Source organism: Cricetulus griseus, chromosome 4 (genome assembly GCF_003668045.3).
Source record: "Cricetulus griseus strain 17A/GY chromosome 4, alternate assembly CriGri-PICRH-1.0, whole genome shotgun sequence".
In the NCBI taxonomy this organism is placed as follows: domain Eukaryota; kingdom Metazoa; phylum Chordata; class Mammalia; order Rodentia; family Cricetidae; genus Cricetulus; species Cricetulus griseus.
Genome location: NC_048597.1, coordinates 75433424 through 75451800, shown reverse-complemented (window position 1 = coordinate 75451800; position 18377 = coordinate 75433424). Strand labels below are relative to the sequence as shown.

The 18377-nt window shown below is 49.9% G+C and overlaps 1 protein-coding gene across 1 annotated transcript in view; it reads right to left on the bottom strand.

Annotated features, from left to right (window-relative positions):
- Fam20c (FAM20C golgi associated secretory pathway kinase) overlaps positions 1-18377 on the bottom strand; it is a 52724-nt gene that overhangs the window by 25194 nt on the left and 9153 nt on the right. The window contains exon 3 of the mRNA XM_027413451.1: positions 15791-15869. Within this exon, the coding sequence (XP_027269252.1) occupies positions 15791-15869 (79 nt within the window). The remainder of the gene's footprint in view (positions 1-15790; positions 15870-18377) is intronic.

Here is an 18377-nt window from a genome sequence, read left to right as displayed (position 1 = left end):
CCCCTGAACAGTTTAGGGGTGTCTAAATCAGCAGGGGGACCTGAGCTTATAGTGCTCAAAATTGTCATAATGCAGGGTCCCAGTAACTTTGAGACCTAGAAGATTCCTGGGTCTCTATGGAGAATCTGTTCTTCAGAACCCAGGGCCTAGAGGCACCATGACACCCTGTCCTGCTTCTTTATGTTGATGTTCTATTGTGGTGCTAGGGATATTACCCAGGGCTTCATACATGCTAGGCAGATGCTCTACCACTGAGCCACACCCCAGCCCCTCACTGGGGGATTCTAGGCAGGTGCTCTACCACTGAGCCACACTCCCAGCACCTCATTGGGGAATTCTAAGCTGGTGCTCTGACACTGAGCCCCACACCCCTAGTCCCTCATTGGGGGAATTCAAGGCAGGTGCTCTACCACTGAGCCCCACACCCCTAGCCTTCTTTTTACTTTAAATTTTTGACACCAGGTCTCTCTAAGTTGCCCTGGCTGGCCTTGAACTCACAATCCTCCTGCTTAAATCCCCCACTAGGCCTGGCTGATTTACTTGCTTGTTTTGGGTTTCACAAGGGACACATAGGGCAGAAGGTCTTCCTCCCATGCTTCTGTTACCTGCTGAGACCTGCACATCTACTGTGACTCTGCTTCTCCACTGGCTCTGACAGGCTGGTTATACAGCCAGAGAATCAGAACACAGTGGGGAAAATGCTGGTATTCAGACAGCCAGGACCCTTCAAACTCCAGGCACAGCCAGCTCTTCACAGTGGGGTGGAGGAGGTAAAAAAACAAAAAAAACAAAAAAAACAAAAAACAGCTGGCCTCTTCATTAGCTGAGGATGAACTGGAGCAGAGCCTCCCTGCTATGGTCAAGTCAATGAAAATCAATAATGAATCAAAGGTTTGTAACCTTGGGAAATTTGAAGTCATGCCAAGATGACCAACAAAAGGCAGACTAGGTTTGAAAAGCACAGGGGAGGGCGGGGGAGATGACTCAACCGGTAAAGTGTTGTTGCACAAGTCCAAGGGCCTGAGTTCAAATCCCCAGCACCCAAGTAAAAAGCCCAGTAGAGTCACATGCAGCTGTAATCCTAGCACTAGGGAGGTAAAGAAAGAAGGATGCCTGGGGTTTGCAGGCTGCGAACCTAGATGAATGGTGGGGTCCAGCTTCGGTGAGTGATCCCATCTCCAAAAATAATGTGGAGCACGATAGAGAATTGACATGTACACACACATGCACACACATGAACAGCCCCTCCAAACAACAGAATTAGGGCTGGGGACAGGCCTACTGGGTAAAGGGCTTGCTGTGCAAGTGTAAGGACCTGAGTTCAAATCTCCAGCATGCATGTAAATACTAAGAGGGAATGGTGACCCTCAGTGACCCCAGCCTCGGGAGACTAAGAGAGGGAAGCCTAGCCATAAGCTGCCTACCTACACTAACCGAATCTTCAAGTTCTGGGTTCAACTGTCTCAATATATGAGGTGGAGATCTAGATCTACGCCTACCTCTGGTCTCTATTGAGCACATGCATGTGTACAGGGACCTGCACATACCTTTGTGGACACACACACACACACACACACACACACACACACACACACACACACACACGCTTGCAGACCCCAAATAAATAGAATAAAATAAAAATGGCACAGTGTGGATATGTCTGAGGTAAAAAGATCTCTCATAACTTTGAAACTCTCTGCAACTCAGCTTGGAGGGGAACAAAGTAGAATGAAAAGGGGCTCTCTGGGCTCCAGGGGCACAGAGCCCTCTTCTGTGTACCTCAGTGAATTCATTCATTTAAAGGAATATATATATCGAGACACCAGTAATGCTGAAGCTGGGGATTAAATATTTAGCACAAGTTGCTGCTATCATCTTGTTTCCCCTCCAAGGAGCCCTCGATGTTTAGAAAATATCAATAGGGGAAATAAACTGAGCCCGGAGCCAGGAGCTCACATCTCAGACCATTTTCTGGGTTAAGGAAGGTCTTAAATCTAGAGTTTCCTTTGGGGGCTATTAAAAAACAACAAAACAAAACAAAACAGAAGACTAAAAATGAGCAGATTTAATTGAACTGCTTCGGAATGAAACCCCCCGACTTTCATTTTCTTCCCCTGGAATGGAAAGAGGAAAATGAAGATAGTGTTTCTTACTCTCCTTTTAATCGTCTGCCCTGACCCTGACACCGTGGGCTCCCTAGCGACTGTCACAGCCACAGAAAAAAGAAAGATGACACTTTCAGGGTGGCTGTTAGGAACAACTAGGGAGAAAACGACTGGCTGGAATTTTCAAAAGTGTAGGGGGAGGGGGTGGCTTTCCCTGGAGTCTCTGGAGAAAAGTCCCAGCATGAATGGTGCTGAGGTCCCCAGGAGGTCACCAAGGGCATGAGGGCTCAGCAGGTGCAGCGTGTGGCTTTGCTCTGAGTTGGCTTCCCTAGGTTCTGTAATTCATTCTTGTCTCTGCCCTGTTTCCCGGCATTCCTATACAATTTGTTAATAATTCCTTTTTGTGGTATTAAGTAAATAACCTTCCAGCTGTTGAGGGAGAATAGGAGCTGGCTAACTGCTGAGGTCAGCTTCAGACAATGCCATTTTGGCCATCTTGGAACCTTTGGGTGCTGGGCAGGAATAGTGGGGGCTTAGAAGTCCGAGGACCATATCTCAGGCATTAAGATGGGGGCATGGCTGGGGATGGGGCTCAGTAGGTAGGGTAGTTGCCTATTATACACAAGGCTCTGGGTTAAATACTTAGTAACCAAAACCAAGCCAAGCCAAACTAATCAACCAACCAAACAAACAAATCCAGAAGAGTGATGGCACATACCTGTAATCCCAGGCCTTAAGACGTCAAGGCAGGAGATCACAGGTTCAGTGCCATCCTTAGCCACATATGAGTTTGAAGGCAGCCTGACATGAGACTTGCCTCAAAAAAGAAAAAGAAGAAAGAGTGATAGCTTGAAGACCTCTGCTGACCAGACAGACTGGGGTGAAGGCTACGGTGAGTCCTAGCTTTGCAGATGCATGGTCCAGGAGCAATTCCTTCCTGTGCTCAGGGTCCTTGTCTGTGGATTCGTGAGGACGCCATGGCTCTTGTGGAGCTGGCTGAGGCCTCTTCACTGAACTGGAGTTAGCATGGGTTAGTTACTGACCAGTCTTTTCCAGAGGCTCAAGAGGGATAGAGGTGGTAGCTGCACCCTGCACAGCTAGACATGGGAACCCTTAGACAGAAGGAGAAAGGCTACAGGGCTCCTGCTGACCAAAGCGGGGATGGCAAGGGAGACTCTTTCCCAGTGGTCCCACGTGGCACTCTGATTGGCCAGCTCCACCCCTGCATTTACAAAGATCATCTGCAGATGTCGTGGACCTCATTAATGTTTGCTTGTTCTGCTGATAATGGACCGACCTCAGCAGCTAGCAGCTGTGAGAGGTGCAGGCAGGCTGAGGGTACATGCCTGCTGGAAGGCTCTGAGCCCACACAGCTGAGGACAGGTTCCCTGTGGGGGGCAGCACACAGGCCTCTGAGGCCCATGTACCCCTGCTGTGCCCCAGATCTTCTGCTTCCTGGATCTTTAGGCTGGCTCTGTGAGGGTTATTGCTTGCTTGTTTTTGAAATTGATACAGATCATGTTCTTATGACTACAAACATAATCCCCAGATCTGGAAATGACCCAATTGTCTACACCTGAGCCAGTGTTGTGCTATCCAAGGCAGGAAGGCTACACTGAGTGCTCCAAAGAGAGCAGCAGCACCAACAGCCCCCTCTGCAAAGTCACTGCAAGGACATGTCCATACCCCACAGCAGCTGCCTCACAAGTCCAGGTCCCAGCTGCCACTCTGTAGTTACCACCTCGGCTCTGACCCAGATAAATGTGCACAAGTTCACACACAAGCATGCACATGCAACATACACAAACACAGATGCATCAGATAGGAACAATGCAATATACACCCACATGCAGGAGCATACAGAACAAATAACCCATACACACAAGCACACGCACGTAATAAACTGAACACATACAACCCATATCACACATAGAAGCATATACATGCAATTCACACATGAGTATATACATACATATATACTACAGACCCATATAAGAACACAATACAATACATGCCCACACATGTGCAATATATACTCATACAAGAACACATGCATGAAATACACAAACACATGAACATGCATGGTATACATACTCACTTACACAAGCACGTACATGTATATATGTACACACAGCTGTACACTCTCACAAAGCATGTACAACCTATGCATGCATGTTCCCCACATGCTGTGTACCCTCACACTGGGTGTTCCTCATGTCTCACTTATCTCCACAGGGCCTCTCCCCTCTGCCTTGCTCAGACCTAGGTCCTGGGTCTCCAAGCTCTCAGCAAACCCCAGTGGTAACCTCCTCCCCACCACCCAAGCCCTTTATTGTGCAGAACTTTCCCCACTAGTCATCTGCTCCCTGTAACAATGCTTAAAAATCAGCCTACAGGCTTCAGTGAGAGGTTTGAGGAATTAGACAGAGGCTAAGATGTCCAGAGGAACCCTGGTTCCCTCCATCCTCATGCCAGTGCTCTGGTGGGGCCCACCCCATTGCTCATGGGATGTTCTCATGACACAACCTCCACCCACAACTGCTCATGCTCAGCTGAGGGATTCTCTAACCAGCAGGTAATATCATGGCACAAATGCAGACTGGCTTACATCCCTCTGGCTCTCGAGTCTTTGAGTGGCCTCCATCACTGTTCTGGTCCCTAAGCTGCCCACTGCTCCAGATGCTCATGCCCTTGTTATTCTAGGGCTTTCCTTGTCTAATTCCTCCTGCAGGGCCACAGAACTGCCCATGTGATCGCAGCTCTTGGTAAAAAGGTAGCTCTGGGCCCTGTGTCTGCAGCTTTGCCTCTGATACCATCTTCTTGTGTCATCTGGGGAGCACCAGAGAAAAGACTGCCATAGCCCATGTTCCCATCAGATGCCATTCAGAAGGTGCCTTGGGCACTTTTAAAGCCCCCTGTGCAGTCACAGGTCCTGCCTACAGTCAGTCTCCCCCTCCACTCCTGTGTTTCAGAGTCTGTGCCTGCTCATGAGTGGCTTTGCACATACAGTGTATAGAGCTGGTGGCAGGGTCACCCTGCCAGTCCCTAGGCCCTCCAATACCACATTCTATGTTCCTCTGTCTGGACATACTCCACTCACAATAGGACCTCCACCCCTCTGAAGTGCCCTTCACTCTTCTGTGTCGACCGTCTTACAGGGCAGGCACGTGTGGCTTCCTCATGGCAGCTCAGCAGACACTCAGAGAGAAAGCCCAATGTGCATTCCAGGTGGGGGCTGGGGCATGGAACCTGGAGCAGGCCTTCCCCATGGACTATGTTATCCAGGATTAGGAAGGGTTCCTTTCAGGCAAGTCCCATGTGCCAGAGGCCAGCTGCCTTGAGCATGGCAAGTAACAGAACAACCCGAACGATATGAGGGAGCCCAGGAGGCCCCTTGATGAATGAGTGAAGGTCTAAAGTTCTGACCTGGAGTTCCCACTGAGGAGCACATGGAAGCCTCAGGAAGCCAGAAGGCCAGGCCACAGTACAGCCAAGGATGGGCACAGGCTGGGAGACCAAGTATGAGCTGACAGTACATACAAAAGGGTCCTTGTCTACTTCTGGTCAGGCCCAGGCCTCTGCTGGCTCCACACCTGTGACCAGGATTGGGCAATCTGTTTGTTTTTGGGCCCAGTGAAGGCATAGGCAATGAAAGCATGAGTTGTTCCCCACTCGGCCAGGACATCCTTGGAAATCTCTAACCCTGTTCACTGGACTTCAAACGTGAGTGTTCCTGATCCTTGTCACGGCCATCACTGTATGACCCTCTGCTCAGCCTGTCAGACATAACTCACTGAAGACCCTGCCTATCCCAGGAGTGTGCCAAGGTTCCCTGACTACCCCAGGAACACACTGAGGTCCCCTGATCACCCCAGGAACACGCTGAGGTCCCCTGCTCACTCCAGGAACATGTGTATACCCCTTCCTGACTTTAGGACTTCTTTGAAGTCCCCTCCTCAGCCCAGGACCACACTAAGGCCTCCTGCCTGGATGGCTCAACATCTAAAACTCTGTTCCTTCCCTTCCAGTGTCCTTTGTCCTTCCTAGCATTGAACAGCCTTGACCACAGGGTCCTGCCCTTCTCAGAGTAGATTTCTGACCCCAAGCCAGAGCTCTCTGCCTGAGATGTTTCTGCTGTCTCAGGCACTCTTTTATTTCAGATTTATTTTATTATTTTATGTGTATGACTGCATGTATTTAAGTGCACCATGACCATGTCTGGTGCGCAAGGGGGTCAGAAGAGGGCATCAGATTCCTTGAGAATTGAGTTTCAGATGGTTCTGAGCTGCCAGAACATGGGCAAGAGCAACCAGTTCTCTTAATTGCTGAGCCATATCTCCAGTCCAGTCTCTTCAGCTCTTTACTTTCCTTCCTTCACTTATACATCAGCTCTTTGGGCCAAACCTGAGTTTGTGCATCTGTATCCTGAGTTTGTACATTGGTGACATGGACAATGTCTCCACACCACCATTTCCTCTCTACCTTCTGCCAGCTCTTCCCTAAACCTTCCTTACCAGTGACCAGGTTTCCTGTTACCAAGCAAAACACACAGAGAAAATGGGCCCATAGTGTCATATCCACCTTGCCCAGATGGTGTCCAAAGGCAGGTGCACTGTGCCTGGCCTGTTAGGATGAGACTCTCACTGTACGTCTCAGCTGGGCCCATTAATGACCTCAGAGGTTTCTGAGTAAGTCATGCCCCATGCCCATCTGGGTTTAGGTTGTACTCGCATAAGCTACAGGTCTCCAGCCTGTCACCTGTCACCTCCCACTTCCTGACCAGTCTGGGGTTGAGCCAGGTCAAGGACATGATCCACACAGAAAGCATGGGAGGTCATCTACAATCCTCAATGTCTGCCATGAGGACTAACTAGATTCAGTCTAGGGTATGTGGTTCCCACTGTGATCTCACTGAAGACAGTGAGTCACATTATAGTGTCAAAGGGTCACTGGGCCCAGTGTAGACCACTGAGGTCACCAGCATACTGCACAACGCTGGGGAAAACGCCAGTGGGGCAGCACATGGTGGCATATGCCTATAATCTTAGCACTCTGGAGGCTGATACAGGAGGATTACTGTAAGTTCAAGGCCAACCTGAGGTGCAGAGTGAGTTCTAGGCCAGCCTGGGCTAGAGTTGTTATGCCTCTTTATCAGACAATGTCTAGATCTAGGCTCAGGCAGCCTGTCCTCCAAGCTCTAGTGCCCCAAAGGCCTGGCACCTAAGCCAGGAATCCTGGCTTCATACCCTGGCCTGTGGCCTGCTCCTTGTTTACTTCCGCCTGTTCAAGGCTTGTTCTTCCACCATTAAGGAGAGTCCATCACAAAATAATACACATATGTGATATTGAGGAATGTCAAAGAATGTGATATGTGCTAGAGTTGGCATTTACATATAGTCACTCAACTGCCCACAGCCACACAAGCCACCTAGTCACATAACCTCACCTGTGACACAACCTCACCTGTGACCCACAGTCACAACGCATCCAATCACACAATTGCCTATAGCTACAAAACCACCTAGTTACACTACTGTCCACCATCACACAACCACCTATGGGCATCCAAGTGATCCATAAGTACTCAATTGTCAAATCACACAACCACCCACAGCCACGTAACTGCACAGCCAGGACATCCTAAATCAGACCCCTTCCCTGATGTGAGGTCCACTTGGGTGGCCCTTCTCCACACCACTGCAGACATCTCAACCTCAGCCCACAGGTATGGAGAGCTCTGAACGGTAGTGGGGACCTTTGGGCCTGTCTGGTCAGGAACCAGGTAGGATGTGGGATATACTGTCACATTGGCCAGAAGTAGAGATGTTTCCCAGGCTGGTGGCAGCCATCACAAGCCACCCCTGGGCCACTCAAGGTGGATGCTTCCTGAGAGTCACTCAGCAATGTGGGGAATGCTCTCTCCAATCCCTTGGGAAATGAAAGCAAATTCAGCCAGGAATCAAATGGGCAAAACACAGGTTGTATGGAGGATGGAGATACTGTCCTCTGCCTTATGGAGTGACTTCCTCCCTAGAGATGAGCCTTCTGGGAGGGAAGGGTCCTGGACAGCAAAGGGAACAGTCTGGAGGGATGGGTCACACAGTAAGTTTTTGTGGCTAGGACTTGACCTAGAGGTGTTCCTCTGTGCTCTACCTGGATGTCCCAAATGGGTCCCCAAATGCCATCAGACACAAGGTCAGAGGCTCTCTCTTCTTCAGTTGCTTCCATGTCGCATCACTGTGCCCAGAGAAGGGCCTGTACTGGTTAGTCTTTGCCAACTCAACATCAACTAGAGTCACTTTGGAAGAGGAAACCTTAACTGAACAATTGCCTCCATCAGATTAGCCTGAGGGCTTGTCTATGAGGCATTGATGATTGGCGTGAGAGGGCACAGGCCCCACCCTTGGGCAGATGGTCCTGAGTTGTATAAAAAAAGCAAGCTGAGCAAGCCATGGGTGTCAAGCCAGTGAGCAGTGTTCCTCCATGGCTTTCAGTTCCCACTTTGAGCTCCTGCTTGCCCTCCCTCAATGAGGAACTATAACCTGTAAGCCAAATAAACCCTTTGTTCTCCTAGTTGCCTTTAGTCAGTGTTTTATCCCAGCAACAAAGAACCAACTAGAACAGTTTCCTAGATGTCCTCCTCCACCACACTGCCCAGCCTCTGTGGGTAACCCCTTCCCTTTCCTCACTCTCATTCCCCACAGCCTCCTTCCCGTCTCCCCAGCTCACCCATCCTGCACTGAGGCAGGAACTGTGCACCCTGACATCCCAAATACTGATCTGAGCCAAGGGCCAATGTCCAGGCCCTAAATGTACAGTCTCAGATCAGGCTGCTGCCCGGCCTCACTCAGTGCTCATGTCTATGTTCAGACCCCAGACTTTCCCACTGGACCCCACAGGAATGTGTGGCCCCTGTCTTCCAGCATGGCACCCCTTCATCATGCAGGCCCCAGCAATTTGCAAGCAGCTGGAGGTGGTATGGAGAGGAGCTGAAGTCCACTGTGGACAGCTCTATCTAGTACCTGATACACTGAAGTCTGTGTTTCAGACAGAGCAGATGAAACCTTGTGGGGACCTGATCCTGACGGTGCCAGTCAACACCTTGGACTGTGCACATGGCTCCCCTTGTGGCCTGGACATATCTGACCTTCACTTGACCTTCATACTCACCATGGCCTCCCTGAAGGCTGCTTCCAGCTGAGTTCTTGTAAGGCTGTCTTCCCTTCCAGCCCTGACCCTCCTGACCCTCCTCAGGGAAGCCTGCTGCTCCATCTGCCCACCCCACAGGAGCTCTTTCTCCCGTGCATTCTGTGCATCACTGCATAAGCAGCAGTCATAGCTGTCGTGGTTGGCTAGACACCCACACTCCCTCATCCCCTACTCAGCACTCAAGTGACCCACGTCCAGGCCTCATAGCCCTGTGGCTGTCCCATGAATCATGTCTGTGCCAGGCCCAACCCAGAAGCTCTGGAAGTACCTGCGGCTTTTAGGTGAGTATTTCTGCCATGAGATGGTCATGCTGCAACAGAGACAGCCTCAGGCATGCCTGGAAGGTTCTTTTCCAAGAAACAACTTGATGTTTGTACTGTTGAGGCCTGCAGCTGACCCCACCCTGCGGAGCTCTGCTCCTTCGAGCGGCCTCTGGGGAAGCACCCAGGGCATATCCTAGGCTAACTCCCAAAACATGGACTTGGGATGAGCCATCAGGCCTTATCTTACAAGGCTTTGTGGACAGATAACTGAGTCCCAGTGAGGCCTCATGGTTTCTATGTTACACACACACACACACACACACACACACACACACACACACACACAGATATTAAAGTTTAAATAGCTCACCAAAAACACAAACAACAAAAAATGAATACCCTAAAACTTGAAAGCCTATACTTCACATGACACCATCTATGTGATAAGAGTTATTTAACCTTTTGACAACAGAGACAAATAACCAGGCAAAAAGATGGCAGGAGTGCTGAACTGTTGTATCTCCAAAGAAGACATATAGAAGACCAACATGCTCTTGAGAAGACTCTGGTCTCCTTGGCCATCAGGAAGTCCCTTCTCACACTCACGAGGACAGCTACCATCAAAGGTAGACAACAGGATGTGCTGGTAAAGACTGTAGAAGCCGACACGTGGGCTGTGCAGGTGGGATTATAAAATGGCACAGCTACCATGGAAACTAGATGCAAACCAATGAGAATGCTAAGAGATCCAGTGGCCTTCCAAAGCTGTGTCTAAGAGACCCAAACCACGGGCATGGCCAAGTTGGTAAAGCAATTGCCTTGCAAGCATGAAGAACAGAGTCTGGTGCCCAGGACCTGTGTGAAAATGTCAGGTATGGTGGCTCATGAGGGTAATCCCAGTGCTGGGGAGGTGGAGACAGACAGATCTCTTGGGCTTTCTGGCCAGCCCTCCTAGTAAGTTCTAGGTCAGTGAGAGAACCTGTCTCAAAGGAGGCTGATGATGTTTCTGAAGACAACACCCAAGGTTGTCCTCTGTATAACAACCATACATGTTGTTATAAAATGGGGTTCTTTGGGCAAAACAAACCCACTTTCACTGGGTCAGCACTGTGTGCTGCAAGAGGCCATTGGGAGCAGACCTACTGATATTCTCTTGGAGAAGGAGTGGGTTTGGAAGGTCGTGGGACCTCAACTGAGAGTCCAGCTGCTCTCCCAAACATTTCATGCAATTCTGCCCTAATTGCATGTGGCAACTGGGGCCTGGGAGGTGTCTATAGCAGTAGTCCTCAAGCTTCCTAAAGCTGCAGCCCTATAATACAGTTCCTCAGGCTGTGGAGGCCCCCCCAACCATAAAATTACTTTCTGGACTACTTCAAAACTGTAATTTTGCCGAGGTTATGAGTCATAATGTAAATATCCGATGTGCAGGATATCTGATCTGTGACCCCCCAAAGGGGTCATGACCCCACAGGTTGAGAATCACTGTCTATAGGATGGGGGAAGGCTCCATCTGTGCAGCTATGGATAAGCCATCATCCATGTTGGGTGAACACTTCCAGGTGTGGTAGCCATGGGTTCCCTCACCCATGCTCTGCAAGCCCAATAGATTTACTGGCTCCTCAGGTGAACTCTGGTAAAACTGTACTGCGCTTTGTTGTTAGAGGAGGCTATCTACAACGTTTACTTCTCTCCAGGGAGATTATTCTCACAACCCACATGCATTCCCCCCCACCACATGAATCCCTAAAATCCATCCATGGGGCTGGAGGTTCAAAGCGGCATTATTCATTACAGACCGTGAGAACAATCCAAGCCCATCAGCAGATGGATGGATAAATAGGGCGTGGCCCATCCACACAATGGAATATTATTCATCAATAAAAAGGCAGGGAAGCATTACCACATGTTCCAGCATGGGTGAACTATATCACTGTAGGCCAGACAGAAAGCACTGTACACGGCATGATCCCATGCCTACGAAAACCCAGAACAAGCAAATCCACACAGCGAGACAGGATATAAGTGATTGTCAGGTGCTGGGGAAGGGGGAGGGAGGGTCGGCTAGATTTCTAAGGGGTTTCCTCTTAGACCAATGAAAACTAATGGTGAGGGATATACGAATCAATCAGTACCAGAAGCTATGGGACTCAAGTGAGTGGCTTTAGAAGACATGGTGTGCATTTGTTGTCAGGAAGGCCACTTTTAAACTAACAAAAATAAAAAAAAATAAATACTTTAAAGCAAAGGTTCTCAAACTGTGGGTCATGATGCCTTTAGGGTGGGGAACTAGAACGACCCTTTCACAGGGGTCGCCATCAGAAAACACATATTTACATTATGATCCATAACGTTAGCAAAATTACAGTTATGAAGCAGCAATGAAAATAATTTTATGTTGGGGTCAGTGCAACATGAGGAACTGTATTAAAGGGTCACAGCATGAGGAAGACTGAGAATCTCTGCTTTAAAGCAAGAAGGCCCCGCCCCTCCCCAAGAGCTCATGGGCAGCAGTGCTGGTTCTGTGACCCTCCTACCTCAGTCCTCTTTCCTCTTCCTCCTCCTCCAAGTCCCTCCCTTCTTCCTCCTCTCCCCTTCTCTCCCCTTCCCCCAACAGAGACTCACTCTGATTCCCAGACTAGCCTGGGAAACTCATGGCAATCCTCCTGCTTCATCTTTCAAAGTTCTGGGATCCCAGCTGTGATCCACCATGCCTGCAGGCTTATGTGTCTTTTAGTGTCTCCTAGATTATACAACTTCTAACCCTGAATGACAGCCAGTCCTGGGGGTCCTCCTGTCTCTACTTCCCCAGTGCTGGGATGACAAGCATACACCACCATACCTGGCTTTTTTACGAGGCTTCTAGAGTTCCGACTTAGGTCCTCTCATTTGTGCAGCAAGTACCCTACTGATGGAGCTTTCTCCCCATTCCCTACCACTGCTTTTGACTTTTCAAGGTCATTGCCAAGAACCATAAATACATCATTCCACAGCCTCAGAGGAGCAAGGACAAAATGGGCAGCCCTGCCCAAGGTCATCGTGGTCATCAGTGGCTGGCAAGAGGACTGTAGTCAATGAATCTCAGGTGCCCAGACATTTCTGGACCTGGTCCATGAAGGAACACAAAGATGACCCAGACAGAGAGTGTGGGAAGTTTACAGCAAACTGTGCCACCTGATGGCATGGGGATACCCCCCACATACACAGCCTCCCCAACTCTGCTCCTTTTGAAGAGAAAATCCAGGCTGGCCCGAGGCTCTGTCTCTGGCCAGCCTTAAACACATCATGTTCCTTTCTGAGCTGTAGTTTCATTAACCTGTTTCCCCAGCAACACCCTGACCTGGCTGATACCTCCTACCCAAGCTAGGCCACACACCATTTTTCCCTGCTCCAATCACAGCCCTGGAAGCCCTCCAAAGCCTCAGATAATCTGGAGATGTAGAATTCCCAAGAGGCTTCTCAACTCAGCCCCTTATATGACCACTCAGGGATATGGTGGTACCTACCAGGTTGGGGGTTCCTTACAGGGCTTTGGATCCCTACCACCCCATTGCACTCCAGGTTCCCTGTTTGTATGTAGTTATGAACAGCCTGTCTTTAGACTTCATTGTGGGGATAAAACAAAACATAAAAATCCTGAGCGCAGTGCCTCATTCCTCTCCCTCTTCATGGGACACAGGCTATTCAAGTGCCTGGCAATGGCTGTGGTTGCAGCTGTCCACAGCTGGACATATCTTCCCCTCCAGCTACTCACACAGAACCAGGACACAAGCCAGAATCCAGAATCACCCCCATCTCCACTGATGTGGCCATATGGATCCCTAGGGCTGGCTGTCCCGAAACTCTGGGCCATGGGGAGCCTCTCTGGACAGCTCTGGATGTGTCTGTAAACTTCTTCCAGGCTTGAAGATACACTTCTCAGACAGGAAGCACAAACCTGCCTCTCAGAACTCATGCCTGCGGAACTTGGCTGAAAAGGAGTCGTGTTTGCTGTCATTTTCGTTTATTGTCCCCAGATCTTGGCCAGCAGCAGGCTGTCCTGATCCATTTGTCACCTGGCCTGGCCTTGGCCTCTATATGGGCAGGTTCTCATGGCACTGTCCTTGCTAAAACTAGAGGCCTTAAAATAGCTTGCTTTAGGAGCTGAGACTGTGGCTCGGTTGGTAGAGTGCTTGCTTAGCATGCACAATGCCCCAGGTTCCTTCCATCTTCAGTACTGCATATACAGGGTGTGGTGGCACATGGCTGTCATCCCAGAACTACGGATGTGGAGATAGGAGGATCAGAAGTTCAGGAATATCCTCAGCTACACAGCATGTTGAGGCCAGGGTGGGCTCATAAACCTCTTTACCCATGGAAGGAGAGTAAGAAAGGTAAGGGAGGAGGGTGGGGGGAGAGGGAGGAAGGAAAGATGCAGGGGGGCAAGCCTCTCTTAAGCAACATGTGGAGGTTTATATCTGTGACACCAGTACTCTGAGAGGCCTGAGGTAAGAGGATTGCTGAGTTTGAGACCAGCCTGGGATACAGTGAGAGTCTGTCTGCACTAAAGCCCCCATTGAGAAACCACAGGAAGCCCTGACCTTCTCCCTGGCATTTGGCCCTCTAGGACATCTTGGGATGGCCACATAGGCTACAGGCTATGTGGAGACCTTCTGCTTGCTCCTAAAGGGCAGGGACACATGATGCTTGACAGCACACACTACTCCCAAGTGGTGGCGTCCAGCCCATGGCTCTTCTCATGCCAAGTTGACATCACTCCCTGCACAGGACTGATGCTTGTGGGACACAGAAATGCCACTGTCTTGCATGAGGAGGGAAATAAATGCTATGCTCTTGGCTGTGCAGCCACGTGGCACCGCTGGCCACTCCACCTCACAGGCAGCCACATAGGCCTCACTGTCTCTTGGTTTAAGCCCTATGACTGACCAGGTTTTCCTTTGCCTGTGGGAGTGCATGGTGCTCAGGTCTAGGCTCCTGCAAGCCTGCATATGAAACAGGCTGACTGTTCTTGAGAAGCCAGAGAAGCCCACTTTCCCCCCTGAGCCCATCCTGGGAACACAGGACAAACAGGAAGAGCAAAGTGCTTTCCCTGCTTCCGAAAGTACTTACCGGTGTTTTGTTTTGTTTTGTTTTTTGTTTTGTTTTGTTTTTAAATTTAAGGATTAAATAGGAGGGAAAGCTGGATTTGTAGTAAAATCAGGGCAGATAGCAGAGACCTGGTCAGCCAACACAGTTGGGCTGTCCCTGGGGACCTACAGCCCGCAGCCTGCTGCACTGCAGCCTCACTCCTACAACTTGCATGCCCTCCTTAGCCTTTGTGGCTGCAAGCCATGCTCTAAAGAGCAATAGTCACAAAAATGCAAAACCCTTGGGCCAAGCAGGGTAGCCAGCCTGTGTCAACAATGAGTTGCATGATCTAGCAACTCCTGAGTGTCCTGGGTGGTCACATGCTACATAGTACTCCCTCACTGACACTGATGATGAGATTTCTACCTTTTCTGTTGGGTAGAGAGCCTGCTCTAGTACTACTTCCTGTTAGGAGGAAGTGTGGGCATGCATACTCTCCACCTTATATTTTGAGGCAGGGTCTTTCACTGAACCTGGAGCTCACCAATTCAGTTAGACTGGCCAGTTAGACACTCCTGTCTTGGCCAGTCCTGTACTGGACTACAGGAGTGCAATACCATGCCCGGCTTTTTACATGGGTGCTACAGATCAAACTTGGGCCTCATGTTCTTGTGGCAAGCCCTTTACTGATTAAGCCATCTCCCCAGGATGAAGTTTTATAATGCACAGGCTACACACAGATCCCTTATTGTGTCCCACTGTCACCTGGACTGGACAGCAGGCTGAGTGAGAAATAGGCCATACCACCTGCAGAGCTTTGGACGGTAACATTGGCCCTGTGTAGAGTTCCCCACAGTCTCTGAGCCTGTTAGAAAATAACGGTCTCCCCTCCAGGGGTCTCTTACATCCCACACTGCCAGCCCCCGTGTTAAATGCAAGCATACACCCTCCCAGAACAACATGGACAACCATCCCCAGTCGTGTAATGATGGTGTCAGGCTGGAGAGGGACCCGGAGTATGCAGACAGCCTGGCTACTCACTTAGCCATCACTGCAGTTCACCCCCAGATAAATGTTGCCTCCCTCAGCCAGCTTTATGACTGCACACTGTGCCCCAGCCTCATGTCCACCCTAGCGTCAGGCACTTACTTCATGGGTTTGAATAGCGCCTGCCCGTAATTCTGGAAGGTCATGATGAGCTTCAGTTGTGTGCCCCCTGACTTCATGGCTGCAGGAGGGAGGGAAGAAACAAACAGGGTGACTCAGAGGCTGCCTTAGGCCCCCGACTGCCCCCAGGCAAATAAAGGACTCTAGCCACCAGCCAGCTGGATCTTCTTCATGTGGCTATGGGCTCCCATTGTGCCTGAAAAGTTAGTGTTTGCAGCAATGATGCACCCCAGCTAGCTGAAGCCCCTCCTGATGTCCAGTAGGGTCTAAACAAACGCCACGGTGGAAACCTACAAAGGGTCCAGGGGATGGGCAGGTGCACTTGCCTGCTAGTGCAGGAGTGCAGCCACATACACACACACCTTCACACAAATGCACACTCCACAGACACAGCTGCACATACCCTATGCCCCCACAAACAACACCTCCATACCCACAAACACTCCCGCACCCCCATTCCCACATAGACATCCCCATACTTACACACCCTCAAAATACCCCATCAGCATCCACACACACACACACACACACACACACACACACACACACACACACACACACCACTTCTTGCCTAGGTGCAGGCAAGCTACTAGGATTTAGTGAAGGTCTGAGTGGTCACTCTGAAGAGACCCCCAACTACCTTTAGGTTAGAAGTTCCTACATCATTAGGACATGGAGGGGTATAAAAGCTTCAGAAGGTTCCCGAAGGCATACTGTTCTGGCACCTCACCATGTCAGAAAACGTATGGATTTCCAAAATGACCTTTCTTCCCCCAACCTTGGATTTCCCTTTTGCTGATGAAAGAGCTGGAAGGAAAGCCACGGGGGCTTTTCTCTTCTAGGTCAGCTGTGGCAAAGGCCTCCAGGTTGTTCAAGGCACAGGGACATGAAGGGGCCATCATACTGCACAATGTGGCCAAACCCACACACATGAGAGCTTGCCTGTGTATAGAGACATCCTGTATTCATAGCAAGCTCAGAGCAAGGGATATTGCCACAAATGTAACAAAGTCAGAGCCTTCATTGGACATGTGGATAGATAGGAAGTTACAAAGGGTGAGATAACTTTAGACTTCTTGGTGTAGGAGGCAAAGCAGGCATGTACTGGGGCCTGAGGTCATCGTGAGAGCCGAGAGAGAAGCATAGGGTTGGTCACCAAAGAACAGAGATAGGTTCTGGCGCGGGTGGGGGGTGAGGCAGGCAAAGGATGGAAAGGCTATATAGGGGTCTCTAGAATCCCCCAAATGAGGCTGAAGACAGGTGGTGGTAACAATCAGGGGACATGCTCTCACCATTTGGTTCCCAGGTGTAACAGGACTGACTGGCTGATGGGACCAGGGTCATGGGAGGCTCACAGGTAGGTAGGTAGGTGTGTTTGTGTGTGTGTGTGTGGACACCACAGAACAGTATGTGTGAAGGCTTGGTGGAGCTGGGCATGGTGGCACACATCTTTAATCCCAGTATTTGGGAGGCAGAGACAAGTGAATCTCTATGAGTTCAAGGCCAGCCTGGTCTGCATAGTGAGTTCCAGGCTAGCCAGGGCTATATAGTAAGACCTTGCCTCAAAAAAAAAAAAAAAAAAAAAAGAAAAAAGTTCAGTGGAAGAATAACCATGGTGGCCCACTCTGATCTAGACACTGAAGTCTGCTTAGCTTCCCCAGGCTGAGCATCCTGGAAGGAATCTTTACTTTTCCAGCCTCAGTTTCCCCTTCTGTAAAATGGGGCCATGGATGCTTGCTTATCCTTGTGTAGCTATTTCCTCCAAATTAAAACATTTCCTCGTGGCTGGTTGTGATTGCACATGCCTTTAATCCCAGCACTTGAGAGGCTGAGGCAGAAGCAGGTGATTCTTTATGAGTTTAAGGCCAGCCTGGTTCACGCAGTGAGTTCTAGGACAGCAAAGGCTACACAGTGGGTCCCTGTGTCAAAAAACCCAAATAAACAAAAAGATTACTCCTGGTGGGAGGCTCATTAAGATTTAGGAAGCAAATGGAACTTAAAAGGTGTAGGAAGTTCCTGAAACTTGTAAGAATCACAACGCCCCTCCTCCTAGTTTAGTAAGCAGTAACAGTTGAGGGGGAGAAAGGACCCTCCCACAGGCCAAGCCGCCTGTGGGTCATGCAGGGGGCTGAAGGAATGCAGTTTTTGCAAGTCCCTCTCCCCCACCAGGGTGGCCTTTCCTGTGGTACAGCTGCCTTTGGGTCATCTATACAAAGTTACTCAAGTACTCTCATTGGCTCACTAAGCTAGACTTGGGCCTGTCATTTAGTGCCCTATCTAGGGAGATTAGGTATTTGCTCATATCCCCTCAGAGAAAGTCACATGATACTCCTTCACAAGGTTATGGAGAGGATCAGGCTCAAAGAACAGCAGTGGCCTGGGCTCAGTTGTACAGTGGGGACAGCCCCCCTGCTATTTTAGTAGCATGGAACCTTCCTGGGCCTAGGGGACCACCTTCTTGGCTGTTTGCTGTGTATGATGGGCTGCATGTGGGCTCCACAATGGCTGGTATGAGATTGTGCCTTCCTTGGGTCACCACATATCTCATGCTGCAACCACACAACTAAGG